The 21,244-nt window shown below is 47.2% G+C and overlaps 1 protein-coding gene across 1 annotated transcript in view; it reads right to left on the minus strand.

Moving 5' to 3' along the window:
* The window catches only part of LOC107107569 (carbonic anhydrase 15-like), a 45,580-nt gene extending 27,716 nt beyond the window's left edge, over nt 1–17,864 (minus strand). Inside the window, exon 1 of the mRNA XM_015407876.1 lies at nt 17,662–17,864. Within this exon, the coding sequence (XP_015263362.1) occupies nt 17,662–17,728 (67 nt within the window). The 5' untranslated portion in view covers nt 17,729–17,864. The remainder of the gene's footprint in view (nt 1–17,661) is intronic.
* Nucleotides 17,865–21,244: the final 3,380 nt, after the last annotated feature.

The raw sequence follows: 21,244 nt of genomic DNA on the forward strand, positions 1-21,244 counted from the left end.
CATTTTAACAAACTTAGCTATTGCTATTTGCCCATCTATAAGGAAAGCTGCGGTGGCTCAAGTGGTTAAGACGCTGAACCCGGCTGCCGCATGACGGAGTGAGCTCCCATCTCTAGTTCCAGCTCCTGCCAACCTAGCAGTTCGAAAGCAAGAAATTGCAAGTAGATAAATAGGGACCACTTTGGTGGGAAGGTAACAGCGTTCCATGCGCCTTGGTGTTTAGTCATGCCGGCCACATGACCACGGAAATGTCTTCGGACAGCGCTGCCTCTTCGGCCTGGAAACGGAGATGAGCACCGCAAACCTAGAGTTGGATTCGACTGGCTTTCGAGCAAGAGAACCTTTACCTTTACCTTTTTAAGGAAACATACATATTGCCTTATGTTTTTCTTTTCCCCTAATGGCAGCTTGTGAGGTCCTTCTGAAATTGATACAAGGGTGCCAGAAGAAAAGAGTCGACACCCCCACCCCCTTGCCCAATGCAATAGCCCCATCCTACATCAGACCTCTGTGATGGTTTCCTTGGTGGCCTGCTATGGGCTGGGACCCGGGATGCCAATTTTGGAATGCTGCCTACTCTTATAAGAGTCCTATAAGAGTCCGAAGAATGGAGCTGTTTTAACAGGTCATGCCCAGCCAAAAATTAATTTATTTACTGGCAGTGAAGTCGGTAGTCTTCAATGAAGTCAGCCAAAACAAGCGAACCACTTAAACCCACCCATTCACCCACGCTTTGTAGAGGAAAAGATCAGTTCACCTCCCTGCAGGTCTCAAGTGGCTTGTTATTCGGAGAAACATTTAATCTAGACATCTCTGCATAATCCTTTTCCTTGAGAGGAACAGCAGGCTCCATTTCAAAATGGCACTGGGACTGCAGAGTGGGAGACTTCATTTGGTGTTTTGCTTGTCCCTGTCATAGTCTTCTTAGGTAACCACCTGCCCCTGCTGGTTGGCCTTTTCAGAAACCGCTGAGTTGGGTGGTTGCTGATAGCCTGCGGACTCCATATTTACCGCTGCTAAAACAGTAAATTTAAGCCTCAAGGTTGCTCTGTTTCCTTCCCCAATTACTCTACTTTGTTGCTGTTCAGTTTGCAGGGAGCTGTTGCCAGCTTTCGTGAGCATTCAGTCGTTCTCGTAGTACTACTCACAGACACAGCATGATTGTGCAAGGAAGGAATTCAGTGGGCTGTATCCTGCTGATCTGTTCTACCAACACCTTTCCTCCAGCACAAGGGTGCAGGCCTTCTGCTGATGCCCGTGTCTTTCCTCAGGTACAAGAAACCTTCTGTTGATGCCTGCATTGATGCTTTCTCCTGGATCCACCCCCAAAGTCTCCAGGTATTTTCTAACCCAGACCTGGCAACCCTAAATATTCAAATTAAAGTGTCTGTTTACTAATATTGAGTGGGTACAATTACTAGTGACCGCCTGCATTGATATAAGAAAATAAGAAGAGCTCTGCTGGATCAGACCAGTGGTCCATCTAGTCCAGCATTCTGTCTCACACAGTGGCCAACCCGTTACTCTGAAGGACCGCCAACAGGGCACATTGCCCCTGATGTTGCCTCCTAGCATGGGTATTCACAGGTTTACTGCCTCTGAACATGGAGGTTCCCCTCAATTGCCATGACTAGGAGCCACTGATAGAACTTCCCTCCATGAATCTGTCTAATCCCCTTTCAAACACCTGTGGCCTGGGAAGAAGCCCTAGTGAATAGACTTGTACAGAATTTTGAGTAGCCTTGCTTAGGGTGGCACTGTAAGCCTATGGGGTGAAGTGACAAGAGCACCTGACTAGGATCTGGAAGATCTGAGTTGATCTCCTCTGCCACAAAACTCATGTATACATGGCTTCAGTGTTTCAGTAATGTTGCACTGTTAATTATAGATTGTGCTTTTATCTTTCTCCACATGTTGTATTTTTTTGTCACTTGATTTTAAAAAACTAACATAAAGTCACACAAATTGATTTACAGACTGCTACGAGATCAGAGATCTGGTTTAAGCAAATCTGGATCTTGTTTTAAAATGCTGCTTTTACCACCCTGACCTGGATAGCCCAGGCAATTCCCAGTCTTGTCAGCTCTCAGAAGCTAAGCTACGTCCAACCCTGGCAAGCATTTGGATGGGAGACCTCCAGAGTATACCAGGGCCGGGAAGCCAGAGCCAGGCTATCTGAATATCCTCCATGCCCCAGCAGGAGTCATCAGAGGTTGCCATGACTTCCAGGCACAGGCGCACATGATGCAAAAATACCTGAAATAAAATGCTGCTTTTACCTTTTTACACTGTTGCTTTTAATATTAATGGAATTTGTGTTACTGTTTTAAAATTGGTGTGTTTTTGACATTGTTCTTTTTGTGGATGGCCATTTGGATAGTTCTTGTTCACCATTGTGAGCTGCCATGAGTATAGTCTGAACAGAAAGGTGGGAGATGAGTTTCCTGACAGTAATAATATCAACAGATATATGTTTCCTTCAAGATCACAATAATTTTAATATCTTCAAGACTAACGAAATTTGTGGCAGGCTATGAGCTTCCGTGAATCACTGCTCACTTCTTCTTTTTTTAAGACATTTATTTTCAAATTTTAACAATACAAATTATATCATACACAGTACATATCAATTTTCGGAGTTTCTCTAAACATTTGATTCAAACCATTTATCTAATTTTTTTCCATCTTTTTTTAAACAAGTCTTCATCTTTTGCCAACATGATCATATTTAATTTGTCCATCTCTCTTATTTCCATAATTCTAGTAATTAACTCATCTCTGCTCGGTATACATTCCGATTTCCAGCATTTCGCTAAGAGGATTCTAGAGCAAGTAAGGATATACAGTATTACACATGAGTATGTTGTATTTTTTTGTCACTTGATTTTAAAAAACTAACATAAAGTCACACAAATTGATTTACAGACCGCCACGAGATCAGAGATCTGGTTTAAGCAAATCTGGATCTTGTTTTAAAATGCTGCTTTTACCACCCTGACCTGGATAGTCCAGGCAATTCCCAGTCTTGTCAGCTCTCAGAAGCTAAGCTAGGTCCAACCCTGGCAAGCATTTGGATGGGAGACCTCCAGAGTATACCAGGGCTGGGAAGCCAGAGCCAGGCTATCTGAATATCCTCCATGCCCCAGTAGGAGTCATCAGAGGTTGCCATGACTTCCAGGCACAGGCGCACATGATGCAAAAATACCTGAAATAAAATGCTGCTTTTACCTTTTTACACTGTTGCTTTTAATCTTAATGGGATTTGTGTTACTGTTTTAAAATTGGTGTGTTTTTGACATTGTTCTTTTTGTGGATGGCCATTTTGGATAGTTCTTGTTCACCATTGTGAGATGCCATGAGTATAGTCTGAACAGAAAGGTGAGAGATGAGTTTCCTGAATAAATACATTAATAATATCAACTGATCTATGTTTCCTTCAAGATCACAATAATTTTAATATCTTCAAGACTAACAAAATTTGTGGCAGGCGATGAGCTTCCGTGAATCACTGCTCACTTCTTCTACAGACAGGGCTACCCATGTTGATCTATTATTTTAATTACACAGCACTTTACAAAGTGCAAGACAACAGGTCCCTGTACCAAGGAGCTTACAGATAAAAAATTGACCTAAGGGAGACAGCAGAGGAAGGCAGAGACAGCGAAACAGGGGAAGAATATGTGCTCATTTCAGTTAGTTTCGGCAGCACACTCCAGCACTGTGCCCACAAGCTACCCAGCTTCAAGAAAGCACCTGAAGGGAACAAGAGCGATGGTCTCGTGTGGGTATTCTGGGAAACAGCTTCGGGCATAAATATGTACAGGGCTTTTTTTGTAGAAAAAGCCCAGCAGGAACTCATTAGCATAATAGGCCACACCCAATGTCAGAAACGCATTAGAATGATAGGCTGACAACACAGCTCATTAGCATATTAGGCCACACCCCGTTGTTTGCATGTTTGGCTTAAGACCTTGGGTCAATGAAGCTAATAAATGAAATGGAATGGGCCACGCCCCGTGCCTTCCCTTGGCTTGCCTGGGCGGCCCGTGGCTGTGGGAAGCCCAGGCGTCGACCCTTGGACAGGCCAGGGAAGGCATGGGGAGGCATTTAAATGGCCCGCCTGCCTCAGAGTTGCCAGGGGGGGTCACTCTCCAGGCCTTCCCTCTGTAGCCACACATGCAAAGGTTTTAGCTGTAGTGGGTGTGGCCAACTCTGAAGCCAGCCGGAATTCCGTTCCTGTGCGTTCCTGCTCAAAAATAGCCCTGAGTACATGTGTAAGAAATAAATCATCTTTGTTTCTGCTCTTGCCACTCACATGAAGACTTTTGGGTATCTAAAATGCAGTTGTCATGTCTGGCGTGAAGACTTCAATGAGGAATGAAAGCTCATACAGGTTGAAGGCCAGTAGATATATCTTTTTTCACCCACTCCTTATACATGCCGAACATCTGACAGAAATCCATCTGTCACAGATTCATCCTACTTTTCTTCCATGAAGCTGAGGAGAGCATACATTGTTCACTCTTCCCTTGCTTTATCCTCACCTTGTTATTTGATTTAGCTCATCAAAAATTTGTTATTATTTAGAACTGGGATTGTCTGTGCCAAAAACAGGAAACGTGGTAAAACGGACATTTTTATTGTAGCAATTCGGCCCCTCTGTAGCCATGCATGAAGAGGTTTTAGCTGTAGTGGGCGTGGCCAACTCTGAAGCCAGCCGGAACTCCGTTCCTGTGCGTTCCTGCTCAAAAATAGCCCTGATTATGAACATGTGTAAGAAATAAATCATCTTTGTTTCTGCTCTTGCCACTCAGATGAAGACTTTTGGCTATCTAAAATGCTGTTGTCATGTCTGGCGTGAAGACTTCAATGAGGAATGAAAACTCATACAGTTTGAAGGCCAGTAGATATATCTTTTTTCACCCACTCCTTATACATGCCGAACATCCGACAGAAATCAATCCGTCACAGATTCATCCTACTTTTCTTCCATGACGCTGAGGAGAGCATACATTGTTCACTCTTCCCTTGTTTTATCCTCACAACCACCCTATGAAGTAGTTTGGGCTGAAAGACGGTGACTGGCCCGAGGGCTCTCACTGAGTCTTTCAGGGTGAGCAGGGTTTTAAATCCCAACCGTAGCGCTACTCAGGGTCTCCCAAAATCTGAAAACTGGGAAACAAAGCCATGCTTGCCTGGAAAGGACTCTGTCTGTGCCAAGGGAGTAAAGAAGGCTGGGTTCCACCCCATATATATTCTGCTTTAATTAAATTCTAATCGGGAGAATACATTACGGATCCTCAGTTCATACCATGGAAACATCTTTCAAGCATAATTATCACACTTTCCGTAATCTTACCGGCTGCAGTCTTGCCAGATTCCAGAGACAAGAGTGACAGATTATACCTCAGTTATATGTATTTCCCCAGGACATCTGGGATTTATATAACTACTTTTGTGCTTTTAATTTTGTTCTGAAGATCTAAAAGTGTTTAGCATTCATAGAAATGCACAGTGCTGTCTGCTTTATCCCTCAGCCTAAGATCTCTTCAAGGGGAAAGTGGGGGAACGGGGAATGAGATGATCCTGGGTTAATAGCCAGAGACTGTAGCCAGAGATTGCTGGGAAAGTGTAAGATTTTACGCTCCATTTCATGTTACAGGCCTGACACTCACAGGCTGTGGTCACACACACTAAATAATCCACTTTCAATCCACTTCCAGTGTACTTTCCAACTGGATTTTTACTGTGTGAGCTGGCAAAATCCAGTTGGAAAGTGCATTGAAACTGGATTATTTAGTGCGTGTGACCGCAGCCATAGCGGAGTGTATTGCTTGGGCAAGGGTAAGGGTTTCTTGTGTGTGTGTTTTGTTTGTTTGTTGCCATCAAGTTGCCTCCGATTTATGGCAACCCTGTAGGCAGAGGTCATTTCGGGGGGGATCGTGGGGGATCGCAGTTCCCCCGGGTGAGGTACGGGGGCGGGGCACATGACGAAGCCACGCCCCCTGCTTCCGGCCGCCCCGCTTCCAGCCCTCATTCAGCCAGGAGGAGGCAGGAGAAGAGGGAGGGTAAGTTGCTTCCTCCCTGCCTCTCCCCACCCCTGCCTGCCTGGGGCCAGGGAGGGCCTTCGCGGGGCTTCCTTGCACTCCCGCAGGCCTTGCAGGTCCATAAAATGTAGAACTGCAGTCTCAATATACAATGAGTGTTCTGTTGAGAACTGAGAAAATTAAAGGTACTTGCAAAGTCACCTGTGGCCACTAGATATCGTTCTGGTACGAGTTTCTAGTTGGCTATACCTGACTATAATGTACCCTGTATTAAGTTTTCTATCTGTCTTAGTCCTTCTACAAAGATAGTAAATGCACTCAGATTTATTTAATTAATAATAGTAGTGAATAGTAGTGAATAATAGTAGTGAATGTATTGTGGGTCTTGCTGGTAGACCTCAACGTCTCTTACAATATAAGATTAATAACTATTGAAGCACTTCCATAAGGACAAGAGTTTTCTCACATACACCTTAGTGTTGAGAGGGGGTTTAAGTGCACTACTGATTTCCCAGGGTAAAGGATAGGTACGTACAGTTGATAAATTATGTTCTTAAATATTAGAATGTCTTCCAAAACATGCCTGCTAGAAGGAAGATTATGCATGTTTTCACATATTTAGTTCAGATGTATGTTTAGTCTATCTATACATTTTTATCCTTCCACCATGGAGCTCAGGGCAGTGTATATGGCTTTCCCCTCCTCCATTTTATCCTTACGAAAACCCTGTGAGGTAGGTCAGGCTGAAAGAGAATCACTGGCATTTCAGACCCGTTTCTAATTTACCAGTAGATCACAGAGCGTGGTTTGTTGATTTAGACATCACAACAAACCACAGTTAACATTCTTCAACCACGGTTTGCTGTGATGTCATAATCAAGGTTTGCGGAAGACAGGTTGCTGTGCTCTCTCTGGTTTCTATTACTGCATTTTTGTTAGTTCATCTGCCCTGAACTCCTACAAAGGATAATACTGAAATAATGAAATCAACAAGAGGGATTTCTAAATGCACAACAGTGTAGATCAGCAGCGTATTTAACTAGGACTGGAATTAATGTCCCTGTTTAGTCCAGACTCATTGCATGGATATAGGGCTATCACTTTCTTTTTCAGCACCCTTTTCCTATCTTTTTTAGCCTGAATATCCCTGACTAGCCTGATCTTCTCAGAGCTTGGACACGAAGCAGGGTCAGTCATGGTTAATAACTGGATGGGAGACCACCAAGGAAGACAGGTTGCTGTGCAGAGGAAAGCCATGGCAAACCACCTCTGCTCATTTTTTGTCTTAGAAACCCTGTGGTCCTGAGGTTGCTATGACTTGGTTGCAGTTTGACAGCACACTATTATTATTGTTGTCATTACCTATCTGTAAAATGGGCATGTCAAAAAAAGAGAGAGAGACTCAATTCTATAGAGCACTCTATCCACTTAGGAAAAATTGTCTGGGGAGGGATATGCTATAGCACAAGCAGAACTATTCATCTGAAATCAGGGACAACTGGACTGCGCATTTGGCAGGTCGAGTGAACACACTCCTCACTAGTATACAGATCCTTTGCTTGCGAGGAGCAAAGTACTCCATCTAGTGACCATGGCATCAAATTCCATTTCCTTTAGGAAAAAGAAATCCTCAGATGTCTGCTATCCAGTTTGGGACTGCTCTCTTCTGTGTGAAAAGGCCTCCCTCCAGCCAACAGGGACACACATGCTGCATACAGTGAACCAAAAGCTTGTGTGAGTCAAATGTGAACAGAGACATCTCTCTCTCTCTCTCTCTCTCTCTCTCTCTCTCTCTCTCTCTCTCACACACGCACGCACGCACGCACGCACGCACGCACAGAGTCTCTCATGCCAGAACTAATCTCCCACTGGCCAGTTCTATCTGGGAAAAACAGCTTTGGGTGAGGGGGGGGGACTGTGGTGGCAGGAGAGGGTTCGGGTGCTTAACCTTTCCTCCATGCACTGTTTTTCCACAGCATCACTCAGTCCCTGCAAGCTGCTCCCCCCTCCCCACAGCATAGGGTTGCCAGGTGTAGCAGGTACTCATTTGCATATTAAGTGACACACCACTAATGTAGCCAATCCTCCAAGAGCTTACAGTAGCTCCTGTAAGAAGAGCTCTGTAAACTCTTGGAGGATTGGCTACATTAAGGGGGTGTGGCCTAATATGCAAAGGAGTTCCTGCTACAAAAAGAGCCCTGCGCGGGGCCTCTGGGGGGGATGGGGGAGTAGGGTTGCCAGCTCCAGGTTGGGAAACTCCTGGAGATCTGGGGGTGAAGCCTGGAGAGGGCAGGGACTTCAGTGGGGTACAACGTCATAGGGTCCACCCTCTGAAGCATCCATTTTCACCAGGGGAACTGACCTCTGTACTCTGGAGATGAGCTGTAATTCCAGGGGATCCCCAGGTCCCACCTGGAGGATGGCATCCCTGCCACAGCACCACACACAGTCCAAGAAGGGTTGCAGGGCTTCTCACTTACTGCATTCAGGAAGGCATGTGAGAGCAAGCCTAGCACAGGGGCTACAATGTATGGCTAGGATCTGCGACAGACAGATTTGAATCCGCCCTCTGCCATGGAAGCTTGCTGGGTGGGCCAATCAGCCACACAGTCTCTGCCCAGCCTACCTTACAGGGTTGTAGGGAGGATAAAATGGAGAGGACAGGAGAGTGAAGTAAGCAGCTTTGGACGCCCATTGAGGAGAAAGGTATTAATGCAATAAGATAAATGAATAAATAAAACATAGTTTTATTTCAGAGGCCATTTGTTGGAGGGTAAAGTGTTCAGTAAGGGGCCACGGTGGTTCAAAGGTTAAGACGCTGAGCTGCAGACGGGAAAGTCTGTAGTTTGGCAGTTCGAGACCCGAGTGCTGCATGACAGAGTGAGCTCCGGTCTCTGGCCCCAGCTCCTGCCAACCTAGCAGTTCGAAAGCAAGAAATTGCAAGTAGATAAATAGGTACTGCTTCAGTGGGAAGATAACAGCGTTCCGTGCACCTTGGTGTTTAGTCATGCTGGCCACATGACCACGGAAACATCTTCGGACAGCGCTGGCTCTTCAGCTTGGAAACGGAGATGAGCACCGCCCCCTAGAGTCAGATTCGACTGGCTTTCAAGCAAGGGAAACTTTTACCTTTACTGAAGTGTCCAGTGGATCTGGCTGCATTTTTAACCTGCACATTTTAACCTGTTTCCACCCTGTCAGTTGACTGTTAATTTTTTGTGCCCGTGTTGCTTTGCTAGCCTTCAATCTAAAGATACAAGGCAGGATATCAATATTTTAAATAAAACAAATGAATAAATAATATTTTTAACAGCCAGAAAAGTAAATGCAATTTCTGACACAACGGCAGTGCAGTCACTCTCAGTCTGTGCAATCAAAATGTGGGCACACCTACAAAATGATGGAATCCACACAAAACACATTTCATGCCATAGCTGTTGTCTTCTTCCTGGCCTTCCTCTAAAGAGCTCAGTACGGCAAATCCATTTCATTTTCACAACAACCCTGCAGTGTCAGGCTGAGAGACAGCCGAGATCTGAAAGTGGGTCTTCGTGGTTGAAGTCTAGGATTTGACTCTCTGTCCTATACAAGGCTCAAGTGGGTAAGATGCTGAACTGCAGACCGGAAGGTCGGGTAGTTCAGAAATTCGAGACCAGTGTTCCCTCTAAGCTGAGTTTGTGTGAGCTAGCTCACAGTTTTTTAGCCTCTGGCTCACACATTTTTTGTCTTAGCTCAGGAAGGATGGCTCCAGAGCAAACTAATGTATGCAGTAGCCAAATCGCTCATCACAACTTTAATGCCAGTAGGTCACAAAGTAGAATTTTTGCTCACAAGACCCCACAGCTTACAGGGAGCATTGTTCAAGACCCAGGTGCCGCATGACGGAGTGAGCTCCCGTCTCTGGCCCCAGCTCCTGCCAACCTAGCAGTTCGAAAGCAAGAAATTGCAATTAGATAAACAGGTACCGCTTTGGTGGGAAGGTAACAGCATTCCGTGCGCCTCGACGTCTAGTCATGCCAGCCACATGACCATGGAAACGTCTTTGGACAGTGCTGGCTCTTCGGCTTGGAAACGGAGATGAGCACTGCACCCCTAGAGTCGGATTCGACTGGCTTACGAGATAGGGAAACCTTTACCTTTACCCATACAAGGTCTCCACTCTGAATCACTCATCAGTCCAATTACTTGGCATTCAGATACATGAAAGTAGCCACAGAACCGACCCTATCAAAGCTGCTTCCAGAATCCTTTGAAGTTAAGGGATGATACGGAATTTTGCAAGCATACTGCTTTGATTTAGAAGTGTCAGATTCTGCCCTGGTCTAGAAATGCCAGCTTCCAGGTGGACCCCAGAGAGCTCTCAGAATTACAACTGATCTCCAGACTGCAGGGATCAGTTCCTGGATAAAACAGCTGCTTTGGAGGGTAGACCGTATGGCATCACATCCCACTGAGCTCTCCCTCTTTCCCCCAAATGCCATTTTCCCCCCCCCTCCACCCACCAGTCTCCAGGAATATCCCAACCAGGGTTGGCAACCCTCTTTCTCCCTGCTTGGGATGAAACCACAGAGACATCTTTTTACCACAGATATTGGACAGGAATTTTCACCCTTAAAACAGATGCCAGGGTTTTTTTTGTCAGGCGCACAAAAATGCCATGAAAGAAACTAATTTGGAAACACCAGCAATGAAAAGTGGATGAAATGAAAAGGCACGCAAAGATAATGCACAAAAACAATGTGGAAAAGCACACTTTCACACCATCCCATTAGCTGGGATTGTAGAAAAGTGTGCTTTTCACATTACTTTTGTGCGTTATCTTTGTGTGCCTTTTCATTTCATCCATGATTATCCATTTCCTAACTTCCCATGACACAGTGAGGGAAGACCTGGTATGGACAGGTAATGTATTAATATTTTAATCAACTCCTATCTGGACGTCAAAATTCCATACGTTTTTCTGATACCTTTTTTTACAAAATCAAATTTTAAAACATGGAATGGAAACTGAAAACCTTTGAGTGTTTAATTCAAATCTAAAGTTCCATATCTGTTCCATTTGTGGTAGCCAGTTCTTTGGGACTGTTCCTTTTCAACATGGCCTTGGCAACATTATACTTCAACTGCAATGCAAAAATTCCCATCATCTAGAAGAATTCTGAGGGAGCTAGGAAATTCTACAACAGCCTGTGACATTCTCTGACTGCCAAAGGGCGGCATCCATTAGTCTCTGCACATAATTGAGCAGTGCAGTGTCACAGTTAGAGTGGCTGGATTGGAGAGATCTGGATTCAGATCTCTCATCTATGGAGCTCCTTGTATGATATATGGACAATGCTCCACCTAGTCCGGCATCCTGTTCCACCCATTGACCAACCAGATACCCCCCCAAAGGACCTACAAGCAGGGCACGCAGTCTAAGCCCACCCTTACTGTAGCCATTCAGCAAGTGGCAGTCAAAGGCATACTGCCTCTGGACACCAAAGCTTCATTTTAGTCATCATCGTAAATAGTGGGCCTCTCCAGAACCAGTTCGGTGTAGTGGTTAGGAGCACGGACTCTAATCTGGGAGAACCAGGTTTGAGTCCCCACGCCTCCACATGCAGCTACTGGTGTGACCTTGGGCCAGATACAAATTCTCTCAGAGCTGTTCTCTCAAGAGCACTTCTCTCAGAGCTCTCTCAGCCCCACCTACTTCACAAGGTGTCTATTGTGGGGAGGGGGAGGGGAAGGAGACTCTAAGCTGCTCTGAGACTCCTTCGGGTAGTGAAGGGTGGGGTATAAATCCAATCTCTTCTTCTTCTCTTCCTCTATGAATTTGTCTAGCCTCCTTTTAAAGCCATCTAAGTTAGTGGCCCTCACTACATCCAGCGGCAGTGAATTCTACACATTAATCATGTATTGGGTGGGAAAGTCCTTCCTTTTGTCCATCCTAAATCCCCCCCCCATTCCTTTTGTCCATTCTGGCCCCTGGACTGACTTCATTAGGTCTCCTGGAGTTCTAGCATCGTGAGAGAGGGAGGAAAAAATTCCATCTCCTTTCTCCATTTCTCTTCCTAGCCTACCTCACAGGCTTGTTGTGGGGATTAAACAGCAGGTGGGCATACAGGATGTCCTGCTCTCCTTGGAGGGCAGGTGAGATTTTAAAATTCCCCGGCTCAAGCCTCGTCTGCCGCTTGCAGCATTCGAATGTTCACCAACGGCTAACCTTTTATGTGCATACATTTACAAAGCCGCCATACCCTTTATGGAAAAACCCCACAGCGTACAGCGAGATTGCTCTGGATCAGCTCCAGCAGAAATGACAGAAGAAATCTGGCCTTCTGCCTGTTGACTCAGTTTGTTTAAAAATAATAACCTCTAAAAAAAAAAAACCCACTCTCATTTGGCAGCGAAGTGGAGGGTGTTATAGGAAGAAGCAGGCTCATTTTTGCTGAGACACACATTGCAACAGGGAATTCTGCACTTTCATTTCATTCATCCATCTGAGTGGCACCTGACGCTCGAGAGTTCACAACAGAGAGTCAACAGCTGCCCTGCTGAGAGTGACAGCAAGACACAAGGGTCCTCTAGGGTGACTGGGGGTTCGGGCTTTCGCTCAGAGTTTCAGGCTGTGTGTATCCTTTTTAATATATCTTACCCCTGGAGTAAAAATACCAAGACGACATGACAAGAACCAAGGGTCCAAACTATTTCCTGCTTCGCTTCCATTACTCACCCCACCGCTATGCGGTTTCAGAACATAAGAAGAGCCCTCTTAGATCAACCAGCGGCCCATCTAGTCCAGCATCTTCTGGCCTGTAATGGCCACCCAGAGGCTCCTCGGAAGCTTAGGAACAAGGCATGAAAGCAACATCCTTTCTCGGCTGTTTCCCCAGCCAGAACTGGTATCCAGAGTTACACTACCCCAGAACCTAGGGGTTCTGTTAAGCCATTATGACCAACAGTCATCCTCCAGGAATGTGATTAACCTCCTTCAAAGCCATCTGGTTCTACAATCGTGCTCTTATCTTACTGCACCTGGGTACCATCCCCTGACGCCACTAAGCCAATTCCATCTATTACCTTACCAAGCTCCGTCCACCCAGGCTCCAGTTCTGGAAGTGAGGAAGGAATTCCAGCTCCCCATCCCCACCATGCCTTTTTCTTGGCCTGGAACAGTCTGTGGAGGGTGCTACTTGGGGAATCCCCGTGTCCCCTGGGATATACATGGGTTTTCGCAACAAGCCCCAGTAGCCTATGATGTGACCATTCACAAGGCCCGATGGGTTTTGTAGAAGAGTTCATCATAGAGTTGCCAACTCCTAGTATGGAAATTCCTTGATGTTTGGGGGGGACCCCAGGGAGGGTTGGGTTTGGGGAAGAGAAGGACCTCAGTAGGTATAATACCAGGGAGTCTGCCCTTCAAAGCAGCCATGTTCTCCAGGGAACTGATCTCTGTAGTCTGGAGATCAGTTGTAATTCTGGGAGATCTCCAGGCCCCACCTGGAGGCTCGAACGCTTAGTCCATCACAAGATGACTTGTTTGATCGTTTTTGCAAATCCTGCTCAGCTTTGTGCTTGAAACTAGAATCCACCTGAAATGTAGCTGGAGGATTTGCCACAGCAGAAGAACAGAAGTGGAGGATGGGTGAAGAACGGGCACAGAGAATGTGAAGGAGGTTCTTGCTACATTGACTTATGAATCCGTGCTAATCATGATTGGTTAGAGTAATGATCTGGAGTTCCTACTGGAATGATGGCTACTGTGTAGCTTTGCTAAGGAAGGTGCTTACTCTCCAAGTGTTCTTTGTTGTTGTTGTTCAGTCGCACAGTCGAGTCCGACTCTTCGCAACCCCATGGACCAGATCACGCCAGGCCCTCCTGTCTTCCGCCGTCCTCTGAAGTGTGCTCAATTTCATGTTCGTTGCATCTATGACACTGTCTAACCATCTCATCCTTTGCCGTCCCCGTCTTCTTTGACTTTCAATCTTTCCCAGCATCAGGGTCTTCTCCAGTGAGTGCTCCCTTCTCATTGGGTGGCCAAAGTATTTGAGCTTCAGTTTCAAACTCCATGTGGCAATGGCCCTGGTTGGCTGTTTTACACCCCCATATGAAAAAAGGCAAATATCCATATTGTGACTGAGGAAGGGGTCGTTTCTGAACAGGAAAGGGGCACAGGAAGAGTTAACTCCTCCCTTGCCTAATTGGGTCTCCCCAGGGGAAGTTCCAAATCACCTCTGGTGGCCCAGTCACAGAATTCCACTGTCACACGCCCTCAAGCTGGTTCATCTAGAGCTGTATTGTCTGTTCTCATAATATCCTATTGTCTGGTCTCTTTTGTTCCTTGTGATTGCATCTCTGGAGAGGCCAAGGCTTGTGCATCAAGCATGCCCTTTACCACCAAGCTCTACCCCCTCCCATGTTCCTTACCCATGGTTTGGCATGAGCCTACCACCCTTTTATAATTCATATGTTCCAGGAAAACACACTCTTGGGTCCTGGAAATTATAATGCTTCCCAAGAATACTGAGATTTGCCTTTCATGGCTTAGACAGGGTGTATTTCCCCCCTCCAAGGGAGGCAGAAGTACATTTGCAACAAAGTTTCTAGGCATAAGGTCATTATTTTGGTGGGGATGGAAGCAGATAAGTTTGGGGGGTGCTTTATACAGATGCTTATCGATCACGAGTCAATACAAGCGGCTCTTCCACTTTTAGCCGAGCAGAGCGGTAAGATATTTTTAGAGCTCGTTTTTACAACTTTGGGCTTTTAACGTGTTGGGATTTCTTCCTGAGGTGTCCAGCCATGGCAAAATACACGCAAATGGTAGAAGAGGGTGGTGTGTCAGATGGAGGCCAGTGGAAGTCCAGTTCCCTGCAAAGTCATCTGCTCCCATGCATCCAGTTTGAGACCATTGCAACAGAGACAGAGGCACAAATTTTACACACAGAAAGTCCTGACACTGTTTCTCCAGGGTGTCTTGATAACAGAATCTCAGGTAAGTGCTGGAGACCAGTGTTCCCTCTAAGCTGAGTTAGTGTGAGCTAGCTCACAGTTTTTTAGCCTCCAGCTCACACATTTTTGTCTTCGCTCAGGAAGGAGGGCTCCTGAGCAAACTAATTTATGCAGTAGCCAAATCGCTCGCTCACAACCTTAATGCCGGTAGTTCACAAAGTAGAATTTTTGCTCACAAGACTCCACAGCTTAGAGGGAACATTGCTGGAGGCCATCAAAGAGGAACCCTTTGAGACTGAGTTTTGGACAAAAAGGCTAGATGGGCCAGATCTGAATCAGTGTCAGGCAGCCTCGTATGTTCAGAAGACCAGTGAGATCGACCAAGGGTGCCAGATTCAGACTGCCGAGGCAGAGAAGTTCTTAGGACTCATCTCCCTTGGGAAGGGACCATGGCTCAGTGGCAAAACATCTGCTTTGCTGTTCAGAAGTTCCCAGGTTCAACCCCCAGCATCTCCAGTTAAAAGGATCCAACAGCAGGTGATGTGAATGAACTCTGGGGCTCTGGAGAGCTGTTGCCAGTCAGACTAGACAGAAGTGACCTTGACAGACCAATCCTCTGACTCAGTATAAGGCAGGTTCATATGTCCATGTGCTCCCCCTCCCCAAAAAACCCCTCTAAGCCTCAACATCTTTCAGAGTAATGTATGGGCCCCACTGTTATCACCCTTCCATTACCCACCAAATCTAAGGCATCAGTCCAGACAAACCTGCCTTCCCTGCCTCCAGACTGACTGTAGTAACTTTTGTAACTCTAGAACAAAGTTTTGAGTCCAGTGGCAGCTTTAAGACCAACAAAGTTTTATTCAAGGTAAGAGCTGTTTGGGCGAACCTAAACAGCATGATAAAAAGTAGAGACATCACCTTGCCAACAAAAGTCCACATGGTCAAAGCAATGGTATTTCCAGTAGTCATGTATGGCTGTGAGAGTTGGACTATAAGGAAGGCCGAGCGCCGAAGAATAGATTCTTTTGAACTATGGTGCTGGAGAAGACTCTTGAGAGTCCCTTGGACTGCAAGAAGATCAAATCAGTCAATCCTAAAAGAAATCAACCCTGACTGTTCCCTGGAAGGCCAGATAATGAAACTGAAGCTCAAATACTTTGGCCACCAAATGAGAAGGGAGCACTCACTGGAGAAGACCCTGATGCTGGGAAAGATTGAAGGTCAAAGAAGACGGGGATGGCAAAGGATGAGATGGTTAGACAGTGTCATAGATGCAATGAACATGAAATTGAGCAAACTTCAGAGGACTGCGGAAGACAGGAAGGCCTGGCGTGATCTGGTCCATGGGGTCGCGAAGAGTCGGACTCGACTGTGCAACTGAACAACAACAAAAAGAGCTTTCATGTGCATGCACACTTCCTCAGATACAGTGAAATGGAACTTACCCGTCCATACATATAGGCAGAGGTTGAGCAGTAAAATCAGCATACAACATAATGAAGATATTTATCAGAATCAGGAATAGCAAGCTTGGTTTATATGGTTACCATTTAACATAATAAAGATGTTTTAACAGATGCAAAACCCAAACAGAGATAACAAGTGCGTATGAAAACTCATACCTTTAATAAAACTGTGTTGGTCTTAAAAGTGCCACTGGACTCCCAACTTTGTTCGACTGCTTCAGACCAACACGGCTATCCCACCTGGACTTAGTAACTCCAGTATGCCTTTTTGATCTATCCCCACTTGCAACTGCTGATTCACTCTGGACTGACTCCCAACAAGGTCCAGTCCACTTGACCCAAAGTGCTGTTTGAATCATGCACACAAAAAAATCTGTAGCACACTAGCTTCAGCATGTGCCCAAATCAATGTGTGAGCACCTTTCGCAACACCTCTATTAACTATCGCAGCAGTTGGGCAGGGGTGGCTCAATAAACAGGAAACGTGTACTGAAAAGTCAGAACGGTTAAGATTCAAGCCCAGTAGCCCCTTAGAGACCGAGAAAATTTGGAAGGTAGAAGTCAGAGCGGCCGAAACATCCACGTGGCCCCTTCAACAGGCATACCGATTCGCCCTGCGTCCTTGCAAGCTGTTTAGCTGCATCTAGCCCTGTGCCAATCAGACCTTACTGCTAATGCATCCTGTAAAATTTCTATCTTATGCTTCCTCTCTCTCTCATGCACACACAAACATCCCAGACAGCATCCGAGCCCCTTCAAAGTTACTAGCAACGCTTCCCACGGAGGAAGATTCCTCCTGGGAGAACCATCCTGTCACTGAGAAGTCACCGGCATTACAAAGCAGAGCTCTACATCGAGATTGACACACACCAGCTGAGAACGATGACAAGCTGATCCTGCAGCCAGCACCCTTCTTTAATGACAGTTTGGGAGGCGAGGGAAGCCCCGTGCGCAAGGGATCTCCCTCTGCCCCTGCTCAGACACAGGCAGCGGTGCCAACAGGCATCGGATCAGGCTGTTCCCAGACTGACAGGTGTTCAGAGGAGGGTGGATTTGGAAGCCAAGAAGGTTGGGGGCGGGGGGAGCCCCGGTCTAACGGGATACAGTCATTTGGCAACCCGTCCACAATGTAGGGGAAGGGGGGGGTGTTCCCAAACCCTCCTGTCTCTGCTGAAAATGACAAAGGCAACTGACATCTGCCGGCTCACCTGCTGTGCTCGCTTGGATGACAAGAGGCAAAGTGAGAAAAGTTAAGCCCAGACCTGACATCTTCATTGCGCCTGGAGGATGCTGCCAAGGGAGAGACACCAGCCGAGAGAGAGCCGTGCGGGGAGACCCAGGCAGCCAGAATCCACCCAGCAGTGTCCTCGCCTCCTCAGTGCCACATTAAAGGGGGAGAGGAGAGAGGGAGGGAGGGAGAGAGGAGCTTTGATCCACCTCCAAGCAGCCTGTCTTTTTCCCCCCCCCCCCCCGCCCCCGGGGCCCCCCCCAGTCGCCGGGCAGCCACTCGGACCGGAGAAGGCGCTTCCACTAGCCAGCCTTGTCAAGAGAGCCAAAGAAATCTGGAGCCCCAGCCTGTGCACTGGCAGCTGTTAAATATTCATCACAAGGAGACCGGGGCTGAGGTTTTAACTCCTTGCCTCCTGAGAAGAAGTGGGGGGAGGAAACAAGCTGGGAAAGTGGGGTGAAAGGAGGGCCCGGGACCCACAACTGCCGGCCAAGCTGGACTTTGATGCCTGGCAAGCTGGTATCTTTGTGGAATTCAAAGATGCTTCAGGACAGCAGAGGTCAGCAAGGAAACATCTCACAGCAAGGGGGTTGACCAAGCTTTGCCACACTCTTCCAGGGGAAGCCAGGGTGGCACTCAGCAATGTTCTGCTGCATTATAGGGATAAGTTGTCCCCCCCCGCCCCCGCCCCCGCCTCATTACTGTTCCGTGGGTTTGTTCTGCCTTGTATGGCGTGCTCCTTCTGAATTCCAATTTAACTTGTAAATTAATTTCAGGATTAGAGCATGCACACCTCTTTCCAGTCCTCTGCATCGGTTGTTGTCCACTGTGTTTTTGATGTGCATAGGCACATGGAGAAAACATTGGCTAAAAGCAATCGGGACGTAATCGCATGCATACGTGCCTCAGGGTTTTGTGTGGTGTTTTAGTGGGGTGCACACATGCACTCCTGCACAGAGGGAATGTAGCGGAAGGGAAGACCCACATTGGAGGGGGAATTTAAATGGGTTTCTAGATTCAACCCAGCAATGTACAGAGTGTTCAAGACACGCATACATGTGATGCTAACTATGTGATATTTGGGTAACTGGCATTTTCCAATCCCAGCCCTGGAACTTGTTTTGAATGCAAGGGCTCTAGAAGCAAGTATTTTGGAATGGTTTTCCCTGAGAACCAAGCAGCTGCAGTTTGAGTTTCTATCTGCTGCATATTTCTGCTGTTGGCATAGGGTGTCAGAAACTGGAATTAAGGGCTGTGAGCCAAGATATTCCTAACTCTTTTTCCTGTTGGGGTGAAAACGACAATGGCTTACTGGTCGCAGGCCACGCACACAGGAGGTCTCAGTGCTCAATCGCACAGACTTATCTGTTGTCAGTCCCTGCAGAGCCCATGGAGTATCTAGAATAGACTGCAATTCACCCTTATGAACACTAGAGGCCAGACACTGGATTTACGCACCTCAGTGGGGATCCAAAGCGGATTGCAGCGTTCTCCTCTCCTCCATTGTATCCTCACAACAACCCTGTGAGGTAGATTCCACTGTGAGCATGTGACAGGCCAAAGGTCACCCAGCAAGCTTCCATGGTAGAACGGGAATTCCAGCACAGATCTTGTCCAAGACTTTAACCACCACACCATATTGGCTCTAAACTGGGTGGAAAGCTGGCATAAAAATGTTTTAAAGAGAACCAGCAGCAGCGTATTGGGAACCAGCATACTGAAGTGCATAAATTCAGTTTTTAGCCTCCAGTGTTCCTGTGTCATTGCGGGGGGGCCTCATTTTTCCCTTTTCAAAGGCTAAATAAGACGAGGCCCACCTGATTAATGAGCACGATTCAAACCCAGGAAGGAGCTACTTTGCCAAAGTAATGAGCCATTCAAACTCGTTTGGCTGGCCAGCAGCAGAGAGCGTGCAAAGCTTTCATACCCGGCCTACGCAGGACTGCAGGTAGAGGCTCATGGGAAACGTATTGCTCTGAGGCATCGGAGGCAGATTCAAGCAGCAGCTGAAGGAGTTCTGAATGTGTTGGATTCTGGGGCTCTGATGTGCCTTATGTCAGGTCTGAGCTTAGGGGAGCAGAATGGCCACTCTGGAATTAGAAAATATAGACTGATCCCCGGAGCTTTTATGTGCGGGGAGGGGCAGGGAGCATCAAATGGATCTTCTCTCTGGCTTCTTGGGTAAGAAGGCTGCCTTCAGGGATCTCCAGATAGGCCTTTCCTTTGGCCAGTTACATATTGGCTGAGAAAGTGAATCCCTGAGTTGTAGACATGGAGCGGGAAAACTTGCACCCAGTGTGGAAGCAGCAGCAAAAGGCAGGCCTCGGTTCCTGCCGGAGCGCACCGGAGCACCGCTCCACCAGTCAGGAGCCCAGAGGGCGGGCACATAAGCCCCACCCCCTGCTCCCACCAGCCATCAGTTGGGCAACCGTGGGAGGGGGAAACGTTCCCTCGCCTCCCTGCGCCCCGGGGTTGTGGCCTTGGACTCATAGGGGCAAATTCCACCTCTCACGCAAGTGGTCATTGTGGCTGCCCCAGCTATCTTTAGGGGCTTTTTTTAAGTTATGGCCGCCGCCCATTTTTCGGCGGCAGCTACAATAGCCACGCGTGGGAGGCGGGGCGAAACGTTCCCTTGCCTCCCTGAGCCCCGGGGTGGTGGCCTTTGACTCCTAGGGGCAAATTCCACCTCTCACGAGTAATGTCCGAGCGGAATGGACCCAGTTCCTCTTCCACAGCCCAAAATGCGACCCACGAACCCTGAGCTTGCTTTTTCTCATTTGCGAGTCTAGCCTCCACACTCCTTTAACGAGGCAGCCCTGAAGCTTGGGATGGCAGGAGTTTCTTTGCACGCAGCTTGTGCAGCTGGCTGAGTGCCTCTTCTGCTTGCCCACCTCTCGCCTCTGCACCTCATCTTCTGCCAGGCATGGAGGAGCCCAGCTCGTCCAGGCTTCTTGCTTCCTGCTGCCTTGGCCCTCTGGTGCACGGGTGAGTCCCCGAAGTTTGACTCTTCCTCTACAAGTCTCTGGCACTGGAGGTATTCGCCTCCTTCCCTCCTGCCTGCTATGGCTGCATAATTGTGAGAGATTTCTTAACATAGTGTTCCTGCCAGGGAAGCTGGGGACCCTGCCCATTAGTCTCCATTTTATCCTCACAACAACCCTGTGGGGTAGGTTAGGTAGAGAAAGGGAGATTTGGCCCGGGGTCACTCAGCCAGCAGAGTGAGAATACAAACCTGGGTCTCCCCACATCAATCTGCAACTCTGACCACTGTGCAGTGCTGCCTCTACTGATCTGTAATGTTCCAGAGGTGTTGTAATGTAATACTCAGTTTCTCAAACAAGTGTATGCCTGTCTGTTGGTCCACTTAGGAGTCTTGATCCTGGTTGTGTGGTGGGCTAGTTGTGGCAAATGGTAGGGAAGCTCAGTATTTCTGTATACAGTTGTAGGGGCTTTATTGCAATGTGGTATGGCCTGATATTATGTTCTTATTCCAGTGTGGGGTGTGTATGGAGCAAAATGGAAGCTGAGTGATAGGGTCTCTCCAAGTGATTGCCAGAAGTGAG

The sequence above is a fragment of the Gekko japonicus genome, unplaced genomic scaffold (assembly GCF_001447785.1).
Source record: "Gekko japonicus isolate JY-2015 unplaced genomic scaffold, Gekko_japonicus_V1.1 scaffold4149, whole genome shotgun sequence".
Classification (NCBI taxonomy): domain Eukaryota; kingdom Metazoa; phylum Chordata; class Lepidosauria; order Squamata; family Gekkonidae; genus Gekko; species Gekko japonicus.